This window comes from Mesoplodon mirus, assembly GCF_964341445.2.
Source record: "Mesoplodon mirus genome assembly, chromosome: 7".
NCBI classification, from domain to species: Eukaryota; Metazoa; Chordata; class Mammalia; order Artiodactyla; family Ziphiidae; genus Mesoplodon; species Mesoplodon mirus.
The window spans coordinates 44171763-44196591 of record NC_138983.1 but is presented as its reverse complement, the minus strand read 5'-3'; the positions used below and the strand labels follow the sequence as shown (position 1 = coordinate 44196591).

Here is a 24829-nt window from a genome sequence, read left to right as displayed (position 1 = left end):
TTTTATTATTCCATTCATATGAAATGTACAGAATAGGTAAATTTATAGAGATAGAAAGTAGATTAGTTGTTGCTTAGAGCTTGAGAAGATGGGGAACCTGGAGGGTGATAACTAAAGGATACTGGGTTTCTAGGTAAGTCTCATGTGGTATGAGCTGATTGATGGTACCAAAATTGTGTGCCTGCATCCTTGTTGCAAGGAGACTGACTACTACATTGTAAAATTTACTATATAAATATGGAAATTCCCCTACTATAGAAAGCCTATTCAAAAGATAATGAACAGTCATGATTATAATCAGATACAAGGACAAAGACTCTCAGAAAACCACAAATCTAAGGGGTGGATGAAGGAAGTGGATCCAGAGAAGAATACAGAAAGGAAGAATCATATAGATGGAAAGACAATATAAATAGAAAAATAATGGAAGAAATGGATTAAAGAATCTAAAGAAGGAGAGAGCAGTGATCAAGAATGTTAGTTCTGGGAGTTCCCTGGTGGTGCAGTGGTTAAGAATCTGCCTGCCAACGCAGGGGACACGGGTTTGATCCCTGGTCCGGGAAGATCCCACATGCCACGGAGAAACTAAGCCTGTGCACCACAACTACTGAGCCCGCACTCTAGAGCCCGTGAGCCAAAGCTACTGAAGCCTGCGGGCCTAGAGCCTGTGCTCCGCAACAAGAGAAGCCACCATGATGAGAAGCCCTTGCACCGCAACAAAGAGTAGCCCCTGCTTGCTGCAACTGCAGAAAGCCCACAAGCAGCAATGAAGACCCAACACAGCCAAAAATAAATAAAATTAAATTTAAAAATTTTTTTAAAATGAGGTCAAGTTTACCTTGTAATGGCCAAATTACTGTGGCTCAAACTTTCATCATATCTGATGACAGGCAGTCTCATGTTTTATGCGGCTCCTCTCTACACAGAGGTCTTTGCACTTGCCAGTGGCTCATGTGTTCCACAAATCCATACTGCCCTGGCCACCCATGTGGTTCCAGATTGTTCATCACAGCTCCCCCACTGTCACCTCTCACCTCCTGCAACCCCACGATTGAAGTCACCACAGCCATGCTGGCCTCAAGGGAAGGCTTTTCCTCCCTTTACTAAATGTTCCCAGAGGTGGACATAGACCCTTCCTTTAATTTCCCATAGCCTGACCAGGACTAGGCTGCAACATTTAATAAAGTTTGATTAAAAGTTTAAGGATAAGAGAAAGGAATGATAAAACTGACAAATTGCTAAATGGCTATGAGTTCTGAACACTCTCAAGAGTCCACAAGCAGCACAGGCTGTCTTAGGGCCGTGGAGGTGCCTTGTTGCCTAGTTCCCAGGCTTGCTCTCTCTGGCAGGGGCTGCTTATCTTCTCCCTTTGGGAGTGACCTCAAGTGAGTTCACCCTACTGAAAGTTCAGGCCCCAATCTCCAGAGGCCCCAGAAGAAGACCACATTTCTCCCTGTGCAGTCTTTCTAGCCTCAAGTTTGCCCCTCCTACCCCCATTTCCTGTCCACTTCCTCTGAGGAAACTTCAGCCCTCCCCAACTCACGGGGTCAGGTCTGCTTCTATGGCCTCTGTGAGATCATCACATAAAAGCAAAATATCTGATAGACGACATTCCCCACGTCTGTGTTTGAGTATTACCACCTGTGAGGTAATCACAGGCCTGTCTTTTTGTACTAAGCCTGGACAAGTCCAGTTTCTTTTTGTGGCATTTTATCCACATGAAGTAAAAACCCAGAACTGTAGCTTCCCTGTAGTCCTAAAGTGCTCATTCCGCATCTCCTGTGAGAAGCTGTTTAAACAGGAAGCACAAGCATCTCTATGAAAATAAACAATCCCATACCGGCTACGGGAGTCTATACCCACACCTTAAAGGAAATATTTCTCGAGAGGCATCTTAAACTCCAGAGATGTAGCTCCACCCATAATAAAGGCAACTTTTGACATTATGATGCAGAAAAGTTTAGGTCTCTGGAGTTGGAGCTGTCAAACTTCCATTCCAGAAAATGGTCTGGTTTAGTATTAGTATATCTAATCTTGGCCAGTTAGATCATTTCCCCTAAACCAAAACTACCCTAGAAAAACTGCTTGAAGAGGGGACTTCCCTGGTGGCGCAGTGGTTAAGAATCTGCCACCAATGCAGGGGACACAGGTTCGAGCTGTGGTCCGGGAAGATCCCACATGCCACAGAGCAACTCAGCCCGTGTGCCACAACTACCAAGCCTGCACTCTAGAAGCCCGCGAGCCACAACTACTGAAGGCTGCACACCTAGAGCCCGTGCTCTGCAACAAGAGAAGCCACCGCAATGAGAAGCCTGCACACTGCAACGAAGAGTAGCCCCCGCTCGCCACAACTAGAGAGAGCCCACGTGCAGCAATGAAGACCCAACACAGCCAAAAATAAATATAAATAAATAAATTTTTAAAAGAAAAAAAAACTGCTTGAAGATCTGAAATTACAACGTTCAAGCCACTCTCCCCACCCCAGCCTTTAAAAATCTCAGGCCATTTTTGACAGGGCTCTGGTTACAAGCATCATGTGCCTGTCTACCCCTAGAGATTGTGGCTTTTCCCAAGTGTCTCACTTTAAGGTAGTCAAGCTTAGAGTCAATCTCTAAGGTAAGGGTAGAAGAGAAATTGCTTCCTCCTTCCATGGGCCACAGCCATTTCCTTGCCACATGAGAATGGAACTAATTTTGATTTCTTTTTCTTGAACCTTAGATACCCGGCTTGTCAACAGTCATTCAAAAAGAATTTTATAAAGGTTAAAGAATTAGAGTTAGCCAAATTGTGAAATTGAGACTCTAGGGATTCAATTTCTAGTCATAGGTCACGCAGAATTAAATGAATTTGGAGGTGTAGATTTTAGTGGATTTAGGTTGTGGAGATTGTCAACTCAGATAAATTGAAACAAAAGGTGGATTTTCTCAATATTACTGAATAGGCTTAAAGTATAATTAACAACAGCTGGCAAGAGCTTACGTTTATTTCCATTTGTATTGGCCACTAGCCCAAACAAGAAAAATGGATTTTTGCCAATCATAAAGCTAAAAATCATCAATAGGGAATGCCATTTTAAATTTCAAAACCACAAGTGGACATACAGTATATAGAAAGAAGTCATACAGAACTTCCCAGTCTTTCCTCTTGGTGTCAGTTCCATTCATTCAAGTATTTATCACCTATGTGCCAGGCATTGTGCTAGGTCCTGAAGTTGCTATCAAGATAAATGAGGAAGCTTGCCCTTGAGTTCTTTACCACCCAGTTGGAGGACAGAGATGGGTGAAGTGGCAGGAAACATTGTTAACTAAAGTGTTACAATAAAAAGCCTGTTCTCAGTCGATAACACAGGGGTGAATTATGCATTGTAGAAGCACAGAGAAGGACAACTAACTGCCCAGAAAGCTTCATAGAGAAGTTGCATTTGAATATGTTCCTGAAAGATGAGTAGAAGGTCACCAAAGAAGGGGAGAAGAATTCAATGTTTGTTTGATGTCTAGCCTTCTTAATACACTGACTATAAATTCTGTGTGGTTGGGATCAATCTTGTACATTGTATGCCTGGCGCCCAGCTCAGCACCTGGCACACATCAACTGTTCTAAAATATTAGTTAACCCGATTGACTAAAAATATCTTTGGCAGAGAGAACCACATGTACAATAACAAATAAACAACACAGTGATTTTTCTAGATTGTGGTTTATAATATCAGCACCATTAGCTCCTGGAAAGGAAGCACTCTCCCAAGAAAGCTCAAAAGAGTAAGCACTAGAGAGGAAACCACAACCTGAGTTTTAGACTCAGCCTTGTTATTAATGAGTTACCTGACTTTGAATCAATGATTATCCTGTATCAACTTCAGTTTTCTCACTTGTAAAATAGCCTTGTAATGGTTTATTATTATAATATTATATATTGTAAAAAACAAAAACGATTAATAGAAGGGGAAAGAATGTAGCACTGCTTTCCTTCTCTTTCTAAATGCAAAATTAATACATGCATCCCAGCTTTAAGATGCAAACGGAGCACATACTGGTCATCTCACCCTCCAACACCATAATTGCAGGACTGATAAAAAATAGGTTAATAGAGCTTCCCTGGTGGCGCAGTGGTTGAGAGTCTGCCTGCCGATGTAGGGGATGCGGGTTCATGCCCCGGTCCGGGAAGATCCCACATGCCGCGGAGCAGCTGGGCCAGTGAGCCATGGCCGCTGAGCCTGCGCATCCGGAGCCTGTGCTCTGCAACGGGAGAGGCCACAACAGTGAGAGGCCCGCGTACCGCAAAAAAAAAAAAAAAAAAGGTTAATAAACATTCAAAAACAAAGAAGGAACTTTCTTAGGATTAGAAGCCGTAATCACGTGGGAAACCAGAGCGGTGAGCTGAGGCTCCCACCACCTCAAAGCTCTTGCTCTTTGTCACATACTGCCCTGGCTGGGGGCCTTCTGGTTCTCTCTAATCTAACCGAAGAGATGAAGAGATAGAAAAAAATTGAAACTGAGAGGAAAGATAAGAGGTACTGAGGTTACAGAGATTTTATCATCAACCTAATGCAGGTGTTTTTAAAATGTTTTGTGCCATGGATCTCTCTTCAGCAAGCTTAGTGAAGACCATGGAATCCCTTCTGACTTAAGTCTAGTTGGGCTGCTATAGCAAAATACCACAGCAGAAATTTATTTCTCACACTTCTGGAGGCTGAGCAGTCCACGATCAAGGTGCTGCCATGGTCAGGTTCTGGTGAGGGTCACCTTCCTGGTCCATAGCCAGTATTCTTGTTATGCCCTCACATGGTGGAAGGGCTGAGAGAGCTCTCTGGGGCCTCTATTATAAGGGCACTAATCCCATTTATGAAGACTCCACCCTCATGATCTAAGCATCTATCAAAGTCCCCACCTCCTAATACCATCATATTGGGCATTAGAATTTCAACATATGAATTTTGGGGGGACACAAACATTCAGACCATAGTACCTTCTCAGATTAATACTTTCAAATGCATAAAATAAAATATATAAAATTATATAAGAAATCAATTATATTGAAATGCGGTTATCAAAATGTTAAAATTTTGTCATGTGTTAACATATTAACAAATTGAATAGCGAGATGTTACAGCCAGCTTATTATTATTTTTGAGATATTTGCCATAATTGTAATATAACGTGAAAATATCTGTGATTTCTGTTGGTGATAATGTCACAGATACTGCCAATACTACTGTGGTTTTTTGCCAGTATGCAAATTGTGGAAAGTAATATATTTCAGTTAGAGGCTAATGAGAATTAAAATGTAATAGTTTTTTCATCCAGTTTCATGGACTCCCCTGAATTCTATCTACAGACCTCAGGTTAAAAAACTCTGGTCTCATAGAATTTCCAGGAGATTTCCCAAGAACAGAGGAAATGTGATTCTTTAATTTTCTAGACCTGAAAAAAAAAAGACATGATACTTCAGATTAATAGAGTTCACTAAATTCTAGCAAAATAATACAAAAAATGAAATAAACATGACTGAAACATATGGTAAAATATCAGCAATAAGGAGAAAACCCTATAAACTACCAGAGTAGAAAGCTGAACTACAAAGGAAGAAGATTCAAATAACCCTGGATATCTGATTAGCAAAATTCTATGCAAGCAAACAATGGACAAATATTTTTTAAATACTGAGGGAAAATTTACTGTGAATCTAGTTTTATTTATAACCAGATTATCAGTAGTTTGAGTAGAGTGAAAATAAAATAAAGCCTTGTTTGGACATGTAAAGATTTAAAACAATTAGCACTCATGACCTAAAATAAACTGTATCAAGAAAAAAAAATCCAGAAGGAAGTGTTGGAATGCAAGTATAATATACACTATGTGGGAAGAAATTAAATAATATAGTAGTATAAAACGTAAAAAGTGAAAGAGCTCTGTCCTGATCCCTTTATTTGTTGTGTATTCTCCTATACCTTTTTCAATGCCAATAGAAACATGTACACAAATATAAATATACAAGATACTTTTTATTCTTTAAACAATGAGCTCACGCTATATAAAATAGTTGGTGGGTTTTTTCTCCCATTCAATGGAATGTCATGCACATCCATGAATATTGGTACAGGCAGATCTATCTTACTCATTATACTATCCACATTCCACAATATAGATGTATCAATGTTCATTTAACATGTCCTGGATATGGACATTTAGATAGTTTTAATATTTTTGCTCTTATAAATAATGCTTGGAGAATTTTTGTCAGTATTTCTATAGAATAGAGCCCTAGAATTAGAATTCTTGGGCCAAAGAATATGTGTATTTAAAATGTTTCATAGATCCTGCTGAAATTACTTCTGAAAATATTGCTTATTTATAGTCAGACTACAAGTACATGAGATGCAGTATTTTAAGGGAGGGAATCTTGAAACATGAGAATAGACACCAAATGGAGAGAATTTGTTGTGAATTTTTAAACAAAAATACAGAAAATAAGAATGACTTTGAGTGCCTGTGACAGATGGCTTTGTCCTTTGGACCACTTGGAAAATACTTTTCAAAAATTGATCACGTGCCATTGTCAGAGGTGGGAGGTGGGGTGGGGAGGAGGGCAAAATGGGTGAAGGTGGTAAAAAAATACAGACTTCCAGTTATAAGACAAATAAGTTCTGGAATGTAATGTACAGCATGGTGACTATAGTTAACAATGGTGTATTGTATATTTGACAGTTGCTAAGAGTAGATTGTGTAAGTTCTCGTCACAAGAAAACAAATTTGTAACTCTATGTGGTGATGGATGTGAACTAGACTTACTGTGGTGATCATTTCACAGTATGTGCATACATAAAATTATTCTGTTGTACACCTAAAGCTAATAAAATGCCATATGTCAGTTATATCTTAATAAAAAATAAAAATCAATAAATCAAAAAAAATTGATCACAAACTAATCCAAAGAGATTTAGTATGAAAGGAACTCAACTATTCAGTTAGGTCTTATTCTATTAAGAGCAGACTATTAAATAAATTCTTGCAGAAAATTTTATCTTTCTTAAGGTAATTTTAATGAGGAAAACCTCTGCCTTTGGACTTAATTCTAACCATCATGGAGCACTGATTTGTGCAGTGGCAGTGATAAGATCCTTGATAAGAAGTATCTGCAGGTCATCTTAGAATTTGTAATATTTGTAATATGTAAGAATATAATTATTGGGTAGGTTTAGACATGCACTTAAGGCTTTTAGTAAAACAGACATTGAAAAGTTTAGAGAGAAAAAAATATATAAATGGCCTATCACTTGAATCTTCAAATGAGAGTATAACTACAGAGTGCTAACTATAGAAGTTTAGCTATAAAGGTATATTTTAAATTGTGTTTTACAGCAAATACTTGAGTGTGCCTATGTGCTAAATATTGGGTTAGGCACTAAAGACACTACATCTGTTTTGGAGGATATTGCCGTTTTGAAGAACTTAATGCATTTGATATGTATTAATTCTCTAAATTACTTTAAGCAAAAACATAGCTCCATTTTGTAAATGGGTAATAGCAATTGTGGAGAGACAAACAATAATATCAATTGCAGAGAGGTAAGCGTTTATTTTAAAAGATTATATTGACTACCTGCTATGAGCACATCTGACACACAAAGAAATAACAAGAAATGATTCCTGCCTTCAAAGCACGTGCAGGTTTTTAAGTACCAGAGATTCAAAAAATATTGTTTAAAGAACAGCAGTAGAATCTTCACAAAGAGAAATAAAATGCTGGTGCTACATGTCTTGCATAGATTTTCAAAGAACTTGTGAAAAGTTAGAAAAAGAGGCACTTTATTAAGGAAGGACACACACAAGTAGCAGTAAGAGCTCTGAGGATGTAGCTAAATCCCAGAATGAACAATTGTTTGAGTCTCATTATGGTCAACAAATAGGACATTGTAGCTCTGTTTGGCCTCATAGGGGAAGGAGTAGGCTCTGTGCTTGGGGGCAAATACTGTAATCTAAATGGATGATAAGCAGAGTACAAAGTGATTAACTTCTCTTTTGCTTTACATTTTCTATCAATAATAATTATCATTGGGGACTTCCCTGGTGGCTCAGTGGTTAAGAATCCGCCTGCCAATGCAGGGGACACGGGTTCGAGCCCTGGTCCAGGAAGATCCCACATGCCGCAGAGCAACTAAGCCCGTGTGCCACAACTACTGAGCCTGCGCGCTAGAGCCCGCAAGCCACAACTACTGAGGCTGCACGCTGCAACTACTGAAGCCTAGAGCCCATGCTCCACAACAAAAAGAAGCCACCGCAGTGAGTAGACCCCACTCGGCACAATTAGAGAAAGCCCACATGCAGCAACAAAGACCCAAAGCAGCCAAAAAAAAAATGATCATTTATTAGAAAGAATAAAATTAAGGATCATTGAAGCCCAAGGTGCGTGAGAAGACAATACAAATTTAGCTATTTTCCATGAATTCAAGTGTACAGGCTTAAGTAAATTTCATATCGTGGAACTATATTAACTTGTAAATATTGCAAAATTATGAAGCTTATGGATAGTTTGAGAGGACCAGAAGCTTAAGGTCAGGTTAATATTGTCCCAATATTTTAAAAAGTGTAAAATGCCCTTCTAGAAACTATATAGACTGGGGTGATAAACCAACCAAAAATTCTATAGGGGAATCAGTTACTTGTTCCCTCATAATATGCAGTTTCAGACTAGTATGCTAGGTTCTGAGGGTGTCATAAAGATGACAATTAGGACATAGATTCTGCTTCCAAGGAATGGAGAGTTTAACAAGGGAGTTAAGGAGGTAAACCAAAAACAAACAAATGAATAAAAAATAAATTGTAAATATTTTTGTCTTGCTTTCTTCTTTAAGGAGAACATACAGTGCTTTACAATTTCCCACCACATCTTTATTTATTCATTCAATATTTTATTAAATATGTTCTATGTGTAAGGCACTGAGCTAAATGGTACAGAAAATAACAAAGAAGAATCAGAAGATCTTACCTTCAAGGAGTTTACAATGAGAGGGAGTTTTATTAAAAATTTAAATGTAAGTGTCCTAGTCTGTTTGGGCTGCTATAACTAAATACCATAGACTGGGTGGCTTAAATAACAAACATTCATTTCTCCCAGTTCTGGAGGCTGGGAAGTCCAAGACGAAGGCACCAGGTGATTCCGTGTCTGTTGAAGACCCGCTTCCTGGTTCATAGCTGGCACCTTCTGGCTATGTTCTCACAAGGCCAAAGGATAGAGAGTTCTCTGGAGGCTCTTTTATAAGGGACTAATCCCTTTAGTGAGGGCTCCACATCATGGTCTAATCACCTCCAGAGGCCTCCACTTCCAAATACCATCACATTGGGAGTTAGGATTTCAACATATACGTTTGCGGGAACACAAACATTCAGTCCATTGCAGTCAGTGAGGATGATCAGCTTGCTCTGGTTCATTTAAAACAAGCTGTAGAGTTGCACACATATTCATTTGAGAAGGAGGGTCGTGCAGACTACAAGGGAGAAGGAGAATCAACTGAGAAGGTTAGCCTGTTGTCTCACAGGTGTTTGTGTGTTTTGGCAGAGACAGGGGTAGATACTTAACAAATCTCGTTTCAATCTTCCTTTTCTGGTCCCACAGGAAGACTACATTTCCCATTCTCCCTTGAAGTTAGGTTGGGGGCAGGTAACTAGGTTCTGGAAATGGGTTGCAAGCAGAAGTGGCATAAACGACTTTGAGTTCTGGCCCTTAAAAATAAAAACGAGTATCTACTAAAGCTAAACATACAACTTCCCCATGACCTAGCAATACCACACCTAGGTATAGTCCCAAGAGAAACAAAAGCATATGCTACAGAAAGACAAGTGAAAGAATGTTCATAGCGAGTTTAGTCATAATAGCCCCAGACTTACAACAACCCAAATGTCCTGGAATGGAAAAATTGTGCTGTGTTCATATAATAGAATATTATACAGTGATAAAAAATAATGAAATATAGCTATACACAGCAACGTGCACAAAATCTTGAGTGAAAGAAGCCAGATGTCAAAAAATATTAATGTATGCTTCCATTAATGTAGATTTCAGGAAAAGGCAGAAAAAAAGCTATGGTGATAGAAGTCAGAATTGTGGTTACCTCTCTTTGCAGGTGTATTAACTGCAGAGGGGCACGAAAGAGCCTTCTGGCATGATGGAAATACTCTTTTTTAGGATAGTTGTCTTAGGAGTGAAGGCAAATGTAAAAATTCATCAAGCTGTACACTTAATTTTTTTGGCACATTACTATATACAACAACTAAAAATTATGTACAAAAAATCAAACAAACAAACAAACAAAAAAAAGTGACCACTGAAAGCCCAGTAAAGATAGAGGAACTTTTTTTTTTTTTTTAAAGATAGAGGAAATTTTAACCTTGAATCACTACTTGGAGGAAAGTTGCCCTGAAGTGCTGGCCAACCTGCTTTGGACTTCGTGTGAGCACAAAATAAACCTTTCTTAGTCTAAGCCCCTAAGATTTAGGGGTGTATTTGGTATCACAGCATAGCCTAACCTTTTTTGGCTACTACAGTATTTATTCATCACCCATAAACTGCCAAGGTCAGAAACCTGGTTTTGTCAGCCCACCAGTGGAGGCTCTGTGTTTCATAGGCTAAGTGACCCAAAACAAGCTTATAAATGAATGTAAAAATTAAAATGCCCATTCATTTAATGAAAGGGAGGGGGGAAAAAGCCCTCTCATTCAAACTAGGATATCCGTGTTACCATGATCAAGCCCATTCTTTCAAGATAGACCTGCATGGAAAGTCAAACCATAATCAAAATTTGTCTGGTGCACGTGTTCTCAGAAAAATAGCATTAATTAGATGGATCAAATGTTTAATGCTATCCTTCCAACAGAGCTTGTGAATCCATTTCACAGTAAAGATATTTTGTCAGTGGGTCCCTGGGGGATACCTGAGGTCTCTGGACTGCAGTTTCCACTCCCCTTGGCATATACCTGAGTTGCCTCAGTGGCTCTCCTTTTTTTCCTTCTTATAATCCTATTAACTTTACTTTTTATGCATATTATTGCATTCTAATTTTTTAGATAGATTGGTCTGGCCTCTGAAGCCTTCCTTTTTATATATCTACTCCTATCTATTATATGTAGTTTATGTATTTTTCCTCTCAAAGAACAATCATAAATCTTTTACTTTCAAATTCTGTGATGGGAGTGGTAGAAGTTTGAGGTGGGGAGAATGGTGCCCTAACCCTCGTCTCCAAGTACTGATAACATCATCAAATTGATATAGACACTGGGAATTCTATGCAGTGTGTCTGAATATTTCATAAGGTGATTTGAGAGCCATTTTGTGGAATTCCTGAAGGCCTGAAGGACAGTGAGGAAATAGGTATCAGAGCCTAGAGAAAAAGGGATCCCTGTTATGTACCTGTTATGTAGTGGAGGAAAATTTGGCAACACTGTTGCCTGCTGAACTGTGGAATATAGAACATATCTCCAACAAATTGGTACATTTGGTTAAGGAAATTTCCAGGCAGAATGTTGAAAGTACCAACTAATTTTTTTTTTTTGAACTAGGTGTGATAAGACACAGAGAGAGATCAGATGAAAGAACTATTCACTTCTTAGGCAGAATTTAGAGGAAATATAAAGAACCTAGGCTCTTCGGGTTAAAAAATCAAGACGTTGTTTATTCCTAGCCTGGCCAGTTGGTAAAAGGTTAGGAATTGCTTTAAGGCAAAGGTTAAAGCAAGGGTGCAGCTGTAAGACTTTTTTAAGATCGTAGAAAGATTTAAGAATGTTCTTTCTAGATCTTCTCAGATCGATAAGAAGGCTTCTTAATATTTTAAGGGCATTTTCCAATAGCTTCCTGACTCTCAGCTCAAGATGGAAAGTGTCTGTCTCAAAAAGATTGACACTCTCAAAGAAAGTGAGCGTGGCTTTTAAAAAATGGAGTGGTTAGAGTTTGATATATGAGAATTCCCCAAATTAAAAAAAAAAAACTGTATTGGCAGAAGCAATACCTGTTTGGACTGAAAGAGCCTAAGTATCTCTCAATATAGCAGCTTTCAACATTTATATGGGCAAAAATTTATATTTGCATCTTAAAAACTGAATATAATACTTTAAATAAAACGATGTGAAGAAAAATGTGAGGTTTTGCAACCAAAATTGGTAGAAAGTCAGAATCATATGTAGCTATTTTGAAAAGCTTGCCTAGTATCAACAAAGAGAAAGTGTATCTGAATGTTGCTGGAATTAGGAGGTACCACAGTTATCATACTTAGTTTGAGCCATGCTTTGTCATTACACTATCCTTGATATGCATTTCTACAATGACTACATGTAAAGCTGAACAATTTAGTGTGGTTAAATCCTCCGCATGAGCTCTAAAGAGCTCTTCCATTCTTTTTCAAAGAGATCTTGAAAGCCAGAATCTTGCAAGAGCAACAATTTTCAGCTTGGCATGTATTCAAAGCCCTTGAATTCAGCCACAGATTGCCATATTAGTTTCCTTCATTCACTGTGTATCTTCCTTGAAGAAAGTCTGGTTCACCTTGTTGATGAACCCTAAAGCCTTTTTTTTTTTTTTTTTTAATGGAAAAGAAGCAACAATGAAGGCCCAAGAGAGTATCCAGTCAAGCTAGTGGTCATATACAACCTAAAAGAATAAATGGCCCAGGGCTTCCCTGGTGGTGCAGAGGTTGGGAATCCTCCTGCCAGTGCAGGGGACATGGGTTCGAGCCCTGGTCTGGGAAGATCCCACATGCCACGGAGCAACTAAGCCTGTGCGCCACAACTACTGAGCCTGCGCCCTAGAGCCCGTGAGCCACAACTACCGAGCCCTCGTGCCGCAGCTACTGAAGTCCGCATGCCTAGAGCCCATGCTCCGCTACAAGAGAAGCCACCACAATGAGAAGCCTGTGCACCGCAATGAAGAGTAGCCCCCGCTCACTGCAACTAGAGAAAGCACGCGTGCAGCAACAAAGACCCAACACAGCCAAACATAAAAATAAATAAATTTATTAAAAAAAAAGGAATAAATGGCCCATGTAGGTACAATGTGTAACTTTACCCTTAAAATTATTGGCAACATTATGAGAAAATTTTCTTCTGAATAACAGCCTTATATATCTTATAATACCATATAAAGGAATTTACAAATGTAAACTACTGATTTATTGCAAACTGCTCCTTTTGCTTTTTGTTTGTTTGTTTTAATCCTAAAGCACACATCATCCTCCCTGAGAACTTATTAATGCCTCCCTGTTCTGGAGTCTCTATAGCAGCACCAGTCAAGATAGAGAGTACTCTTTCCATTTGTTTGAATCCGAGAGTTTGCCTGAAATTGCCCCTTCACCATCCAACTCTTTAGCACTGTCATTTTTGGCACCTGTGACAACAATAACTGTGTTCTTCTCAAATATCTTCAAGCTTCAAGTCTCCATTTAATAGTTAATTAAAAGAAATTGCATGCTTTTAATTTTAATTTAAAATTTTCCTTATTTCTTGGTGTGTATTTGCTGTGCCACATGGTAAAAATTATGCGTATCATTATGCACGCATTACTATTCCTGTAATTTCTGTGGACAAGTTTATGCTGTGTTTCTGATCCTGTCATATTTTGAATTGGAGATTTTTTTTTTAATTGTGATTATCTTGTTCCTATCCTACCATTGTATATTGGGTATGTTAAAGAGGGAGATAACTTGAACATGAGAGCTGTATTTGATCCTACAGAAGATCCTGGATGTTGAACAAGATGGGGTAAATGGATGGAAATTAGGTTCTTCCCCTTGAGAAGGAGAGGGTATGTTTATCTGGGGAAAAAGGATGTGTCCAGATGTTTGGGCAGCCAGAGGCATAGGACTATGGCAGACACTTCTGGGTGCCCCCAGTATGTGTTCTTTTCATTTCACTTGGTAATAAAACCTGAAATATTATCTGGGCATTTGTTCAACCAATAAAAAAAGATTACATTTCCCAGCCTCTCTTGCAACTAAGTGTGGCCATGTGACTAAGATTTGGGCAATGAGTTGTAAGGAAAAGTGGCTTGCATAGGTTTCTTGGGAGGTTTTCTTAAAGAGAGGAAGTATGTCCTCTCTTCCTCTTTGGCTGGTCTTCCTGGCTAGCACGTGGATGTCATGGTTCAAGGTGAAGCAGCCAACTTATAAGTTAGGATGGAAATCACAGGTAATAGTCTGCAGAGCAACCTGTCAGAAGAAGTCAGGGATTCCTGATGGGTATGGAGCCACCATCTTAGACTAAGACTGTCTATATTTATCAGAGAGAGAGAGAGAGAGAGAGAGAGAAACTTTTTTTTAATACATTAATTAATTAATTAATTAATTATTTTGGGCTGTGTTGGGTCTTTGTGGTTGCGCGCGGGCTTTTCTCTAGTTTTGGCGAGCAGGGGCTGCTCTTCGTTGCGATGCACGGGCTTCTCATTGCAGTGGCTTCTCTTGTTGCAGAGCACAGGCTCTAGATGCGTGGGCTTTAGTAGTTGTGGCACATGGTCTCAGTAGTTGTGGCTCGTGGGCTCTAGAGCTCAGGCTCAGTAGTTGTGGCACACAGGTTTAGTTGCTCCGCGGCATGTGGGATCTTCCCGGACCAGGGGTCGAACCCGTGTCCCCTGAATTGACAGGCAGATTCTCAACCACTGCGCCACCAGGGAAGTCCCCAGACAGATAAACTTTTATCTTTTTACCACTGTTCTTCTGGGCTTTCAATCTGAGTACTCCTCTTTTATTATCTTATTTAGTTTATACTATATTATATTATTATTACACCTATCTCATATTGTCTTGTTTAGTTTTCTTATAACTTAGTACTAAGTTTTCATATAACTAGTTGTTTTGTCTAAAATATGATGGGAAAGCATTCCTTGGGTTGTACATAAAAGTAATAGTATTAAACAGTCTAATGGCAATCACTGATAGGCTGCTTAAATGAATGATATTTCCTTCATTCATTGTTTAGAAAGGGCCCATTGGGGAAGGGGAAAAACCAAAACAAAATCCAACACTATTCCAATTGACTGAGCTGCAGAAGTGGAAGCTCCTTAACACCCAGATGGCATTTGACTGTCATTTTAGAAGCAAGGGTTTTCCATCAAGTGAGACTACTACATCGTCTCCCGATTTCTCTTCAAGTGACGAATGCTCCTTAATCTCATCCATGCCATTTACACGCCACTTGTGTTTAATATATATAAATTTCTTTTTAACGGCATCTTTGGAGCTAGCATAAATCATCTTGCTTTTTAAAGGTGCACTCTTAGAAGCCCAGAATATAAATATCAATACTAGGTCTTCTTTCTTAGACTATTGTTTTGTATGTGGCATCATACAGAGCAAACTGGCAATCATTCAGAGGTAGCAACTTCACAAAAGATGTGTAGGGATCCTCTATGGTATCACCAGTGTCATTTGCCAAGATCTGCTTTGCTTCCTCTACAGTTATTTGTCCTTTCTCATCATTTAAACAGAAGAGACTTTCTTTCTTCCCTCCCTCCTTTCTTTCTTTCCTTTTTATCTTTTGTGGAGAAGATTTCCTTATTTTCCTATCATTAAAAACTTTGATGACTTCATCATTCACTGTAACTCCAGAAGCCATAGTGCCTGGGGCTGCATTGGCAGCTCTGGCTCCAGCTCTGTGGCACTAGGAGGAGGAGAAGGAGAGGAGAGGTGGGTGGAAACCTTGTCTCTCTTGTTCACATCTGAATCTACAGAGCTTAGAACAGTGCCTGAAAATAGTATGTGCTCAGTAAATATTTGTAGAATGAATGAATGGGATTCCTCTAAAGGTTGTACATAAAACTAATATTAAACAGTCTAATGGCAAGTTCCTGCTTTAAGAAACTTTAGAATTTGTAATTTCAAGGAAACTGGAAAGATATTTATAGGTGAGGAAACTGATATTTAGTGGGGTTATAAGACTCATAGGCCGCACGGGTTCCTTGTCATGCCAATTATTGGCCAAGCTCTCTAGCCAGGTATGAGTTCTAAGACCACTGCTGCCTCTACTATGTGTACTATTTGAAGCCAAGTCCCCCTAAAACTGAGTTCCCCTACTGAGTTTATGATTAATCTCTCTATCTAAAATTTAATTTCCTTTCTTTTCCCCCCTGACCTCAATCCTGTGGTAACTGAACACTAATCAACTAGTTAGATGACTAAAACTGCTGTTGTTATAACATCATTAATGTACTAAAACTGCTATTATAGATATCATCATTATTAGTGTACAAACTCAGGTTGTTTCTCCAGGGCAAGATGAGCACACAGACCCCGAAGCCGTGGACCACCTGGCCTGAGAATTCGACACATCCTGACTCCTGAAACTACGATTAAGAAATGTCACGAGATGATGATTAATCCTAGCCTCTTTGTTTTTCCTTTTTAAGAAACCCCTAACTCAAAGACCAAGTGGGAGTGTATCTGAGGCTTGTCTCCCACCCCCTTGCTTGGCGCCCTGCAATAAAACTTTACTTTGCTGCAAACACCTCCTGTCGGAGTCTGGCTTTCTGAGTCTGGGGCATGTGAGTCCTTGCTGGGTTACATATTTGGCTGATGAGCACCTGTGATGTATGCTGTAGACAGGACTGCTCAGTGGCCCAGGGTTTGGAGAGGACGACCTACTACTGTCCTTTCCCCATACAGGAAGTGCAAGAACATAGCTAACAGATTTTTCAAGCATTCTCAGGCACTGCAGAGCTTAGAAAGCCCAGTAATTGGGAGCAGTGCCGTCCCAACCAGCAGGCAGCCTTGGCTATTTATTACCTGGCGCTCTAGGGTAGCAGAGCTGGCAGTTCTGAGGAGGATGGTTGTCCAGGCCCTCCTCTGGCAATCGTCTTCCTCCACCAGCTCCCAACAAAGACATTTAATCCCTTTCTTCCACTGCTCTCAGTTCTACTTGGTTGGGCTTTTAGAGGACAGAGACTAGAGTCCAATGTTACGCAAGTCACCTATCTTCGCACATCTTTCTCAGCGCGCTCGCGCCGGCGCGGAGCTAAACGAGGGGGTAGCGGGCGCGTCCTCGAGCTGCGCTCTCCCACCTTCTGCTCCCCGCGCTGAGCCGGGCTCCGAGAGGCGAGGGCCTCGGGGCCTCGGCCGCTTGAGGGAGCGCGCACGCTCCGCCTCTCCCCGCCTCCCTGATGCGCGCCCCGCCCCCTCGAGCAGCCGTGCGCCGAGCGCTCTACCTCGGAGGACTTTGGCCCAGAGTAACCCCGCTAGCGTGAGCTTTCCCCTCTATTCCGCACCTACCCCCGGCACGCCCTGAGAGCCCGCAGCGGTTGGGCGCTCGCTGCCCGCCCCTCTTCCTCCTTGCTGAGCTTCGGCTCACCCACTCCCGGCCCCTGCGCGCGGCTCCTCGTCATGGCGGCCCTCAGCAAGTCCATCCCTCATAACTGCTACGAGATCGGCCACACTTGGCACCCTTCCTGCGGGGTCTCCTTCGTGCAGATCACCAGGGGCGCCCTGGAGGAGTCCCTGAAGATCTATGCCCCCCTGTACTTGGTGAGACCCATCAGCTCCTCCCCCAGGGCGAATTTAGTGTGGGGAATGGGCCAGGGCGTGCAGTCGTGCTCCGGAGGGGCCCGGGGCACTTGCCCTGTGTCGATTTCTGATTGGGAGGGGTCAGGGTATTTTTGGCGGCGGTGGGTGGGAAGGGGGGAGATCGCGAGGGGCGGGTATCCCAGATCCTACGGGGGGCGGGAGAAGGGGGAGGGGAATTAGAAGTTGAGCTGTCATCTGAATGCCTGTTGGGGAGAAGATGGGTTCCCAACTTCAGGATTAAGTTTGGGGCCCTTAAAATTGTGAGTTCAGAGGCCTGCGTTATTTTCCCTCCCTCCTGACTTGTGGAGAGGTGTTGTAGGTCAGCGAGGCGATGAGAAATGGCCTGCAATCATTCCTCATCTAATTCCCCCTGTTTGGGCGCCCTCCTCCCCAATTTTTTTTTTTTTTTTTTAAGGGCATATTGGACATCAAGTCCCTGTGGCCTCAGATCTTGTCTCAGTTTGGGATGAGAGGATTGTAGCTTGAGGGTTTTGCAAGTGTTTTTTAAGTTCACAAAGTGGTCTCCTGGTTGAGATTTTGCTTGGTGTTTTAAAGGGTGGTTCCAGTCTTTGAGTCAGTGAAAAATGTTTAGGAGAATGTCAGGTAGGTCCTTCATTACACAGCTTTACCTGTAGTGCAATCTAAGTTTGGAGTTTTAAATAGAGAATATTTGGAAATACGTGTTTGTATCACGGAGAATTGTTAAAGAAGTTTGTTCTTAAATGTTCTCACCAGCATCTCTTTTTTTTCAATAATCTCATCCTTGGTATTAAAGATTTATCACTTTGGCTATTGAAGTTCATTCTCTTATTTTCTTGCCCAATAGAGCCTGTGTCCTAAGAAGGCAAAGGTATATTTATTTTTGGTATGTTTTCTAAAAGTTCCATCCAATGTTCAGTGGATGGTCAATTCTTCTCATTGAGTAATGATTTAGATTTATACCCTAATATTCCTGAAGGTGTGTCATGACCATATCTGTAGTACTTCTTGAAAAGTCTGATTATATATTACAGAGTTAACAGAGGAGAAGATGGTAACTTTCTCTGAGCTTGCGGAAGCCAGTTTCATTTGTATCATATATACTTATGCTTTTCAAACTTTAATGTATGTTAGGAATCCTCTGGGGGAGAATGTTAAAATGGGGGTTCTGATTCAGTCGATCTGGGTGGGGCCTGAGATTCTGCATTTCTACCAAACTCCCAGGTAATATTAATACTTCTGGACCAAGAGCCACAGTTTGAATAGTAAGGATCTAGAGTAAAGGCTGATAATAAACTTATCATTGGAGCTGTAAATGCCTTCCTGGATTTTCTTTGGCCAAGATCCATGTTTATCTGCTTTTCCACATGAATTGTGGCCAGTCCGTAGCTCAATTTTTTTTTTAAATAGAATATCTACAAACATGATTGCGCTCTTGATGTATTCAGTAATACAAAGAGATTGTTCTTTCCCTTAGAGGATTATGAGGTATGTGGGGAGAGAGTTTATGGTATGTAATTTCTCCCTCTGAAAATCCATAGCGCTTTTATTGTACCTCACTTATTCATTCATCCATTCATTCAACAATTGTTCGTTGAGGGCCTGATGTTTTTCATATTTACAGCCTAGATAATTTATTGGTTATGTTTCCTGATAGGCTAGTTTGGGGAAGCAACAGGAACATGAGCAATAGAAGCCCACCTTCTATTCCAGTAGGTGGGCTGGGGGCAAGGGGGTCAAGAAAAGTTTGTGTTTTACCATTATGTCTCCAGCTAGATTAAATACTTCTTGAGGACAAATTCTCGATCTTATTTGGCCTTGTAATATCTGTATTACAAGATAGCTGGGTCGCCATTCAAGAGTGGTTGTGAAGTAAAATTAGTGGAATTGACCAGTATTGTATTTTAAGTGAAATAGAAGAGAATAGAAAAAAATTAGAGTCCACTGCAGGTGGTATGGATAAGCATTATTTCATGACAGTTTTGTTTGTTATATTTGTATGGGTTGCTGGGGCTCTTAGAGCATATACCAGCACTTTGCTCATTGTCAGTGTTAGGTAGTTGTTGATTAAATGTGCAATCCAGGGTACCAAGATACAAGGTGGTTTGGGAAGAAGTGGGCTTTTAAAAGGGATCATCCACTTCTGATTTTGAATCTCAGCTTCATCAGTTACTAGCTGTTTGACTTTGTGCAAGTTACTTTGTCTTTCTCTGTGAGAATTAAGTGAAATAATGCACTGAAGATGTATCCGGTTTTCTAGTTCATAATAGGTCTTGAATAATTCGGCATTTTTTTCTTCCCCATTCTCTCAGTGGCACTTAAGTTAGGTGTGAAGTTCATTGAGGGCGGCTAGGGAGGGCTCCTTGGAAGAAGTAGCATTTGACTTGGGCCTTGAAGATAAGGATGTACAGACATTGATTCATGTATTGATTCATGTATTAGATATTTATAGGATACTTATTCTTAATGGAGCGGAGGGAGAATAGTGTGAATTGAGGCAGAAATCTAAGTGGTTTCTTAAAAGAAGTAGTACGTGTATTGATTGGCTGAAACAGAAGTTATGTGTATAGCTGTATGAGTAATAACAACTCTTATTTATTGAACACTCATGTGCTTAAACCTTCATGTATTTTCTCTTATTTAATCCTTACACAACTCTGTCTTATCTCCATTTCATAGGTAGGAAAACTGAAGATTAGAGACATTAAGTAGTTTCCAAGACTCAGAGCTAGTAAGGGAAAGGAAAGGTGTTTTTTTTTTTTTTTTTTGACTCAAAGACTGAAGGCCAGGCCAAAGGTGACATTGAGTTTTTTTTTGAACAAAGGGGTTACAAGTACAGGATGGTGCTTTCAGATGATGAATCTGGTCGAAATGGGTAGACTGGATTGGAAAGACTGTTTAGGAGTTGATGCAGTAGATTCACTCAAGTGGTAGAAAGAATCAGTTCTCATGGAATCTTACTTTGCAACTTATTAGCAGTGTGATCTTAGGAAAATTATCTTACTTCTTTGAGCCTTAGTCTCCTAGCTTTGCAGAAGATAATTATACCCATCTCTTAGGGTTGTCGTGAGGATTTAAATGGGATAATAGTGTGTTGGAATAGCAGCTGTCATGTAGTGGGGCCCTAATCAAGCATTGCTGTTATTAAAACAGTGCATTCGTTATGATCTGTGTCTCCACCTCCAGTTAGAATGGTGGTTTGTATTCAGAACTAGCACGGTACTTCAGTAGGTGCTTCAGTAAGTGTCTGAATGAGTGCAGGTATGAATGAATGAATTCATGAATAATTCAGGAGTGAGGAGATAGTATTTGGCCGGTCGAAGGTAGTGCCAGAGAGAATGGAAGGGCAGTTTTAGAGGCATTTCACAGGAGAGGCATTTCATAGGAAGAACGAACAGCACTTAGAGACTGAGAATATTAGGGCAGTGTGAGGACTTGTTTATGCTTCCAGGATTTCAAGTCTGATGCTGTTGCCATCATTGATAGAAAAGGAGAAGTTTAAGGGAAGCTGGGTTGGGGGAAAATTTTAGTCAAGAGTGTTTTCTGGAGCCTATATATATATATCTGCTTGTATATCTGCTTTTCATTTGAAATATTACCATGTGTGTTGTACTAAACTGATTCCTTTTGTTCCTTTCAGGTTTACTCTCTTTAAAAAAAAAATTTTTTTTTAATTTATTTATTTAGTTATTTGGCTGCGCCTGGTCTTAGTTGTGGCACGCGGGATCTTCATTGTGGTGTGTGGGATCATTTTTTTTTTATGTGGACCATTTTTAAAGTCTTTATTGAATTTGTTACAATATTGCTTCTTTTTTTTTAAATGTTTTGTTTTGGCTGCGAGGCACGTGGGATCTTAGCTCCCTGACCAGGGATTGAACCCGCACCCCCTGTCTTGGAAGGTGAAGTCTTAACCCCTGGGCCACCAGGGAAGTCCCACGCGGGATCTTTTAGTTGCGGCATGCGGGATCTTTAGTTGCGGCATGTGAACTCTTAGTTGCAGCACGTGGGATCTAGTTTCCTGACCAGGGATTGAACCCGGGCCCCCTGCATTGGGAGCATGGGGTCTTAGCTACTGGACCACCAGGGAAGTCCCCGGGTTTACTCTCTTGTTCTATACATCTGCTCTCATGCTTTTCTCATCCTGGTATCTACAGCTGTTCTTGGTATTCACCTTCTAATGCTTAAACCATGTTGAAATATAGATGGACTATTCCTTTTCACAGTGAATCTTTGTGTTTTCATGATTTGTAAAAAACATCATCATCAATTTACTTGATGTAGTTTTTTTTTTAAAAAGAATCCTACATATGTTGTAATGTATGCTAATAATTTATGTATGTACCAAAAATGTATTTCAGGAAGCTATATTTTGAATATAGTTATTGCCACGCATTCACAATAAGTGGTACCCATCACTACACACATTCACATGAAACAGTTGTTCAACTGTTTAAACCCTTGACTACCACTAAAATTAATGAAAGCATAGTGCCCTTGGTACTTTGTGGCAAATTTAGAATACACAGTTGCCCATTTAGGAGGATGGATTCTATGCTGTTCAAATTCTTTGGTGCCTTTTCTAAAGGCAAAGCTTGTTCAGTTGTCTCAGGTGGTTCTAAGATCTTTCTTATGTTTTTCCTGGTGTCTTTCCACAGGACCTCCAGATTAGGGTACTGGCATTTATCGTTAGCTGACTTCAGAGTAGAGCCTTTCACACTTTGGGGAAGGAATGATTTAAAAACCTGCTTCTTCAGCGACTTCAGATGTTTACACCCTTCTTCAGAGTATAAAAATGTTTACTTAATATTTACTCCCCTTGAATTTTATAATCTTAACAGTCTTGTTAGAGTGTAAGTTCATAAACACTTAAGCAGAAGTTGGATTTCTTAGGAATAAAAATAACCAACAACAACTTATGGACAGTCTTTAGTGCAAAAGTCTTGAAAACCACTGACTAAAATTTTAGTGATGGAGTTTTTTTTTTTTTTTCTTAATGTTCTCACACAGTTTTATTTTATGGAAAAAATGGTAATTCTACAAAACTTCTCAAGCTTAACTCCACTTACAAGATGGTGTTCAGATTTCTGTATTTCAGTATGACTTAGGAGGCAGGATCCTAGATTCTGGGATCAAATTGCCTATGTTAGAATTCTAGCTCACTACTTACTAGCTGGGTAACCTCAGACAAATTACCTAACTACTTTAAGCCTCAGGTTCGGTAAATTTTAACTCTGGAGGCCCTGGTGAGGATTAAATGTGGCATAATATATGAAGTGCTTCTGGCACATAGTGTGCACTGAGTTTTTAAAGGCAGTGTTTTAGCAGGTAGAGAAAATGAGTCCAGCAATGAGACTTCTTGAAATTTTTGGTAATAGGCCATTTGTTTTTGTTTTTTACTTAAAAAAAGAGAGAGACCAAAGTCATTAAGGAATACAAACTGCTGAGAATATTTGAATTATTTGACATTTGGAGATCATGGAATTTGTAAATATGATGGATTAATTCCCCTTTGATTTTTCCCTGAGTCCTACTTTAGGGGTGGAGGTGAGGGGCTCATTTTATTTTTCTAGTCAATAAGTAAATGATGATTCTTTTACAAGCTTTGTTATTATCCCTTTGGAGGTGTAACAGTCATTTGGTCTTTGTCTTTCAAATGAGCAATTAAATGATGAGTTTTCCTATTCATCAACAAGAAATTGTGAGTGTGTTGAACTTGTTTTTCTATGTGATTTCTTGGTATTCTTTGGCTGATCTCTCTTGGGTACAAAGCACACTTCCAGCACATTACTTCTAGTTGAAAGTTGAAGACATATTATACTAAACACTTTCATAACTCACCCTTTTCTGTAGTAGATATATCTATCTGAGTATAGCTGGCCAAATCTTCTTTACTATTGTTTGCCCCTTTAGTTATCCTAAATCGGGGATAAAAATTAATAAATCTTGGAATATAGGATCTAAATAATTATGATCCATTGCTATTCATGTTTCTGAGTCAGTAGATTCTTATTAAAATGGATATTTGGTTGATTTAAAAAAATTTTAAAGCCTTCAACAAATCCTTAGTAAGTATTTTTCAATGTCAGCATTAGTTCCTTTTGCCTCGTCACTACAAAATTCTTTTCAAATGAAATGGAGTGATCCTCTATCTGGGAAAGTTTATTATCCTCTTCAATAGAATAATTCATTTTGGTAGAGAGAGAAGCACACCTGGAGAAGTTAGGGCTCCAAATCCACTCTGGTCATCCCCGTGGTGACAGATTTTTCCATGGGATTGCCTCATAACCAACTCTCTAGTTGATTCACTGTGGTACAGATTATTTTGAATAACCAGACCTCTTATTTACTATTTAGAAAATTATATTTTTCATGAACTTTTGACTCATTAAAACATTTTTTATGATTATTTGCTGATAAACATTGATGAAAAAATATACACAAATTGAGGGGAGATGATTTGATGATTAGGTTTAGTAATATTATATATCTGAACCTTGATGGTTAGTATTGGAATATTTGTCCCCTATTCATTTACCAGTTATTTATTGAGTCTGCTATGTGCAGGCTGCTGTGTATAGCAGCTGTGTGCTATGTGGTATGGTGGAAAATAAAAAAAAATGAATGGGACATATTTCTTATACTGTAAGAAGTAGGGGAGACTAGGCATGTATTATCCTGTAATAAAATTCATTGAGATAAATACCATAAGGTACATATTAAAGTGGTTTGAGAGATGGAGGTGGAAGATCATATTTGGCTGGGGAGATAAGGGGAAACTTAACGAGAAAGATGGCATTTTGGGGCTTCCCTGGTGGCGCAGTGGTTGAGAGTCTGCCTGCCGATGCAGGGAACACGGGTTCGTGCCCCGGTCTGGGAAGATCCCACATGCCGCGGAGCAACTGGGCCCGTGAGCCAAAATTACTGAGCTTGCGCGTCTGGAGCCTGTGCTCCGCAACAAGAGAGGCCGCGATAGTGAGAGGCCCGCGCACCGCGATGAAGAGTGGCCCCCGCTCTCCACAACTAGAGAAAGCCCTCGCACAGAAACGAAGACCCAACACAGCCAAAAATAAATAAATAAATAAATAAATAAAGCAAACTGTCAACAAGTAAAAATAAACACTATTATAAAAAAAAAAAAAAAAAGAAAGATGGCATTTTAGTGGCCTTGAAGGGAAAACAGGATTTGGAAAGGTAGAAATAGGTGGGGGATAAGGGAGAGGAATGGCTTGAACAAAGACATTCAGGTAGAATAGGATATGGTGTGCTTTGGGGAATGGCAGGTGGAATTTGGACGTTATTTGTTGCAGTAGGCAGTCGCTA

General features: G+C 39.9%; 1 protein-coding gene and 1 pseudogene across 3 annotated transcripts in view; one reads left to right on the top strand and one right to left on the bottom strand.

Annotated features, from left to right (window-relative positions):
• Positions 1-14832: 14832 nt before the first annotated feature.
• LOC309807578 (cofilin-2-like) lies at positions 14833-17073 on the bottom strand (annotated as a pseudogene). The gene is made up of 2 exons (XR_014296187.1): positions 16757-17073; positions 14833-15635 (listed from the first exon to the last, which is right to left on the bottom strand). The product of XR_014296187.1 is annotated as a cofilin-2-like (transcript).
• A 73-nt stretch (positions 17074-17146) lies between these two features.
• Positions 17147-24829, top strand: part of TMEM135 (transmembrane protein 135) — a 245819-nt gene continuing 238136 nt past the window's right edge. For both annotated transcript variants that reach the window (XM_082627651.1, XM_082627650.1), the window contains exon 1: positions 17147-17491. In XM_082627651.1, the coding sequence (XP_082483777.1) occupies positions 17351-17491 (141 nt within the window). In that variant the 5' untranslated portion in view covers positions 17147-17350. The remainder of the gene's footprint in view (positions 17492-24829) is intronic.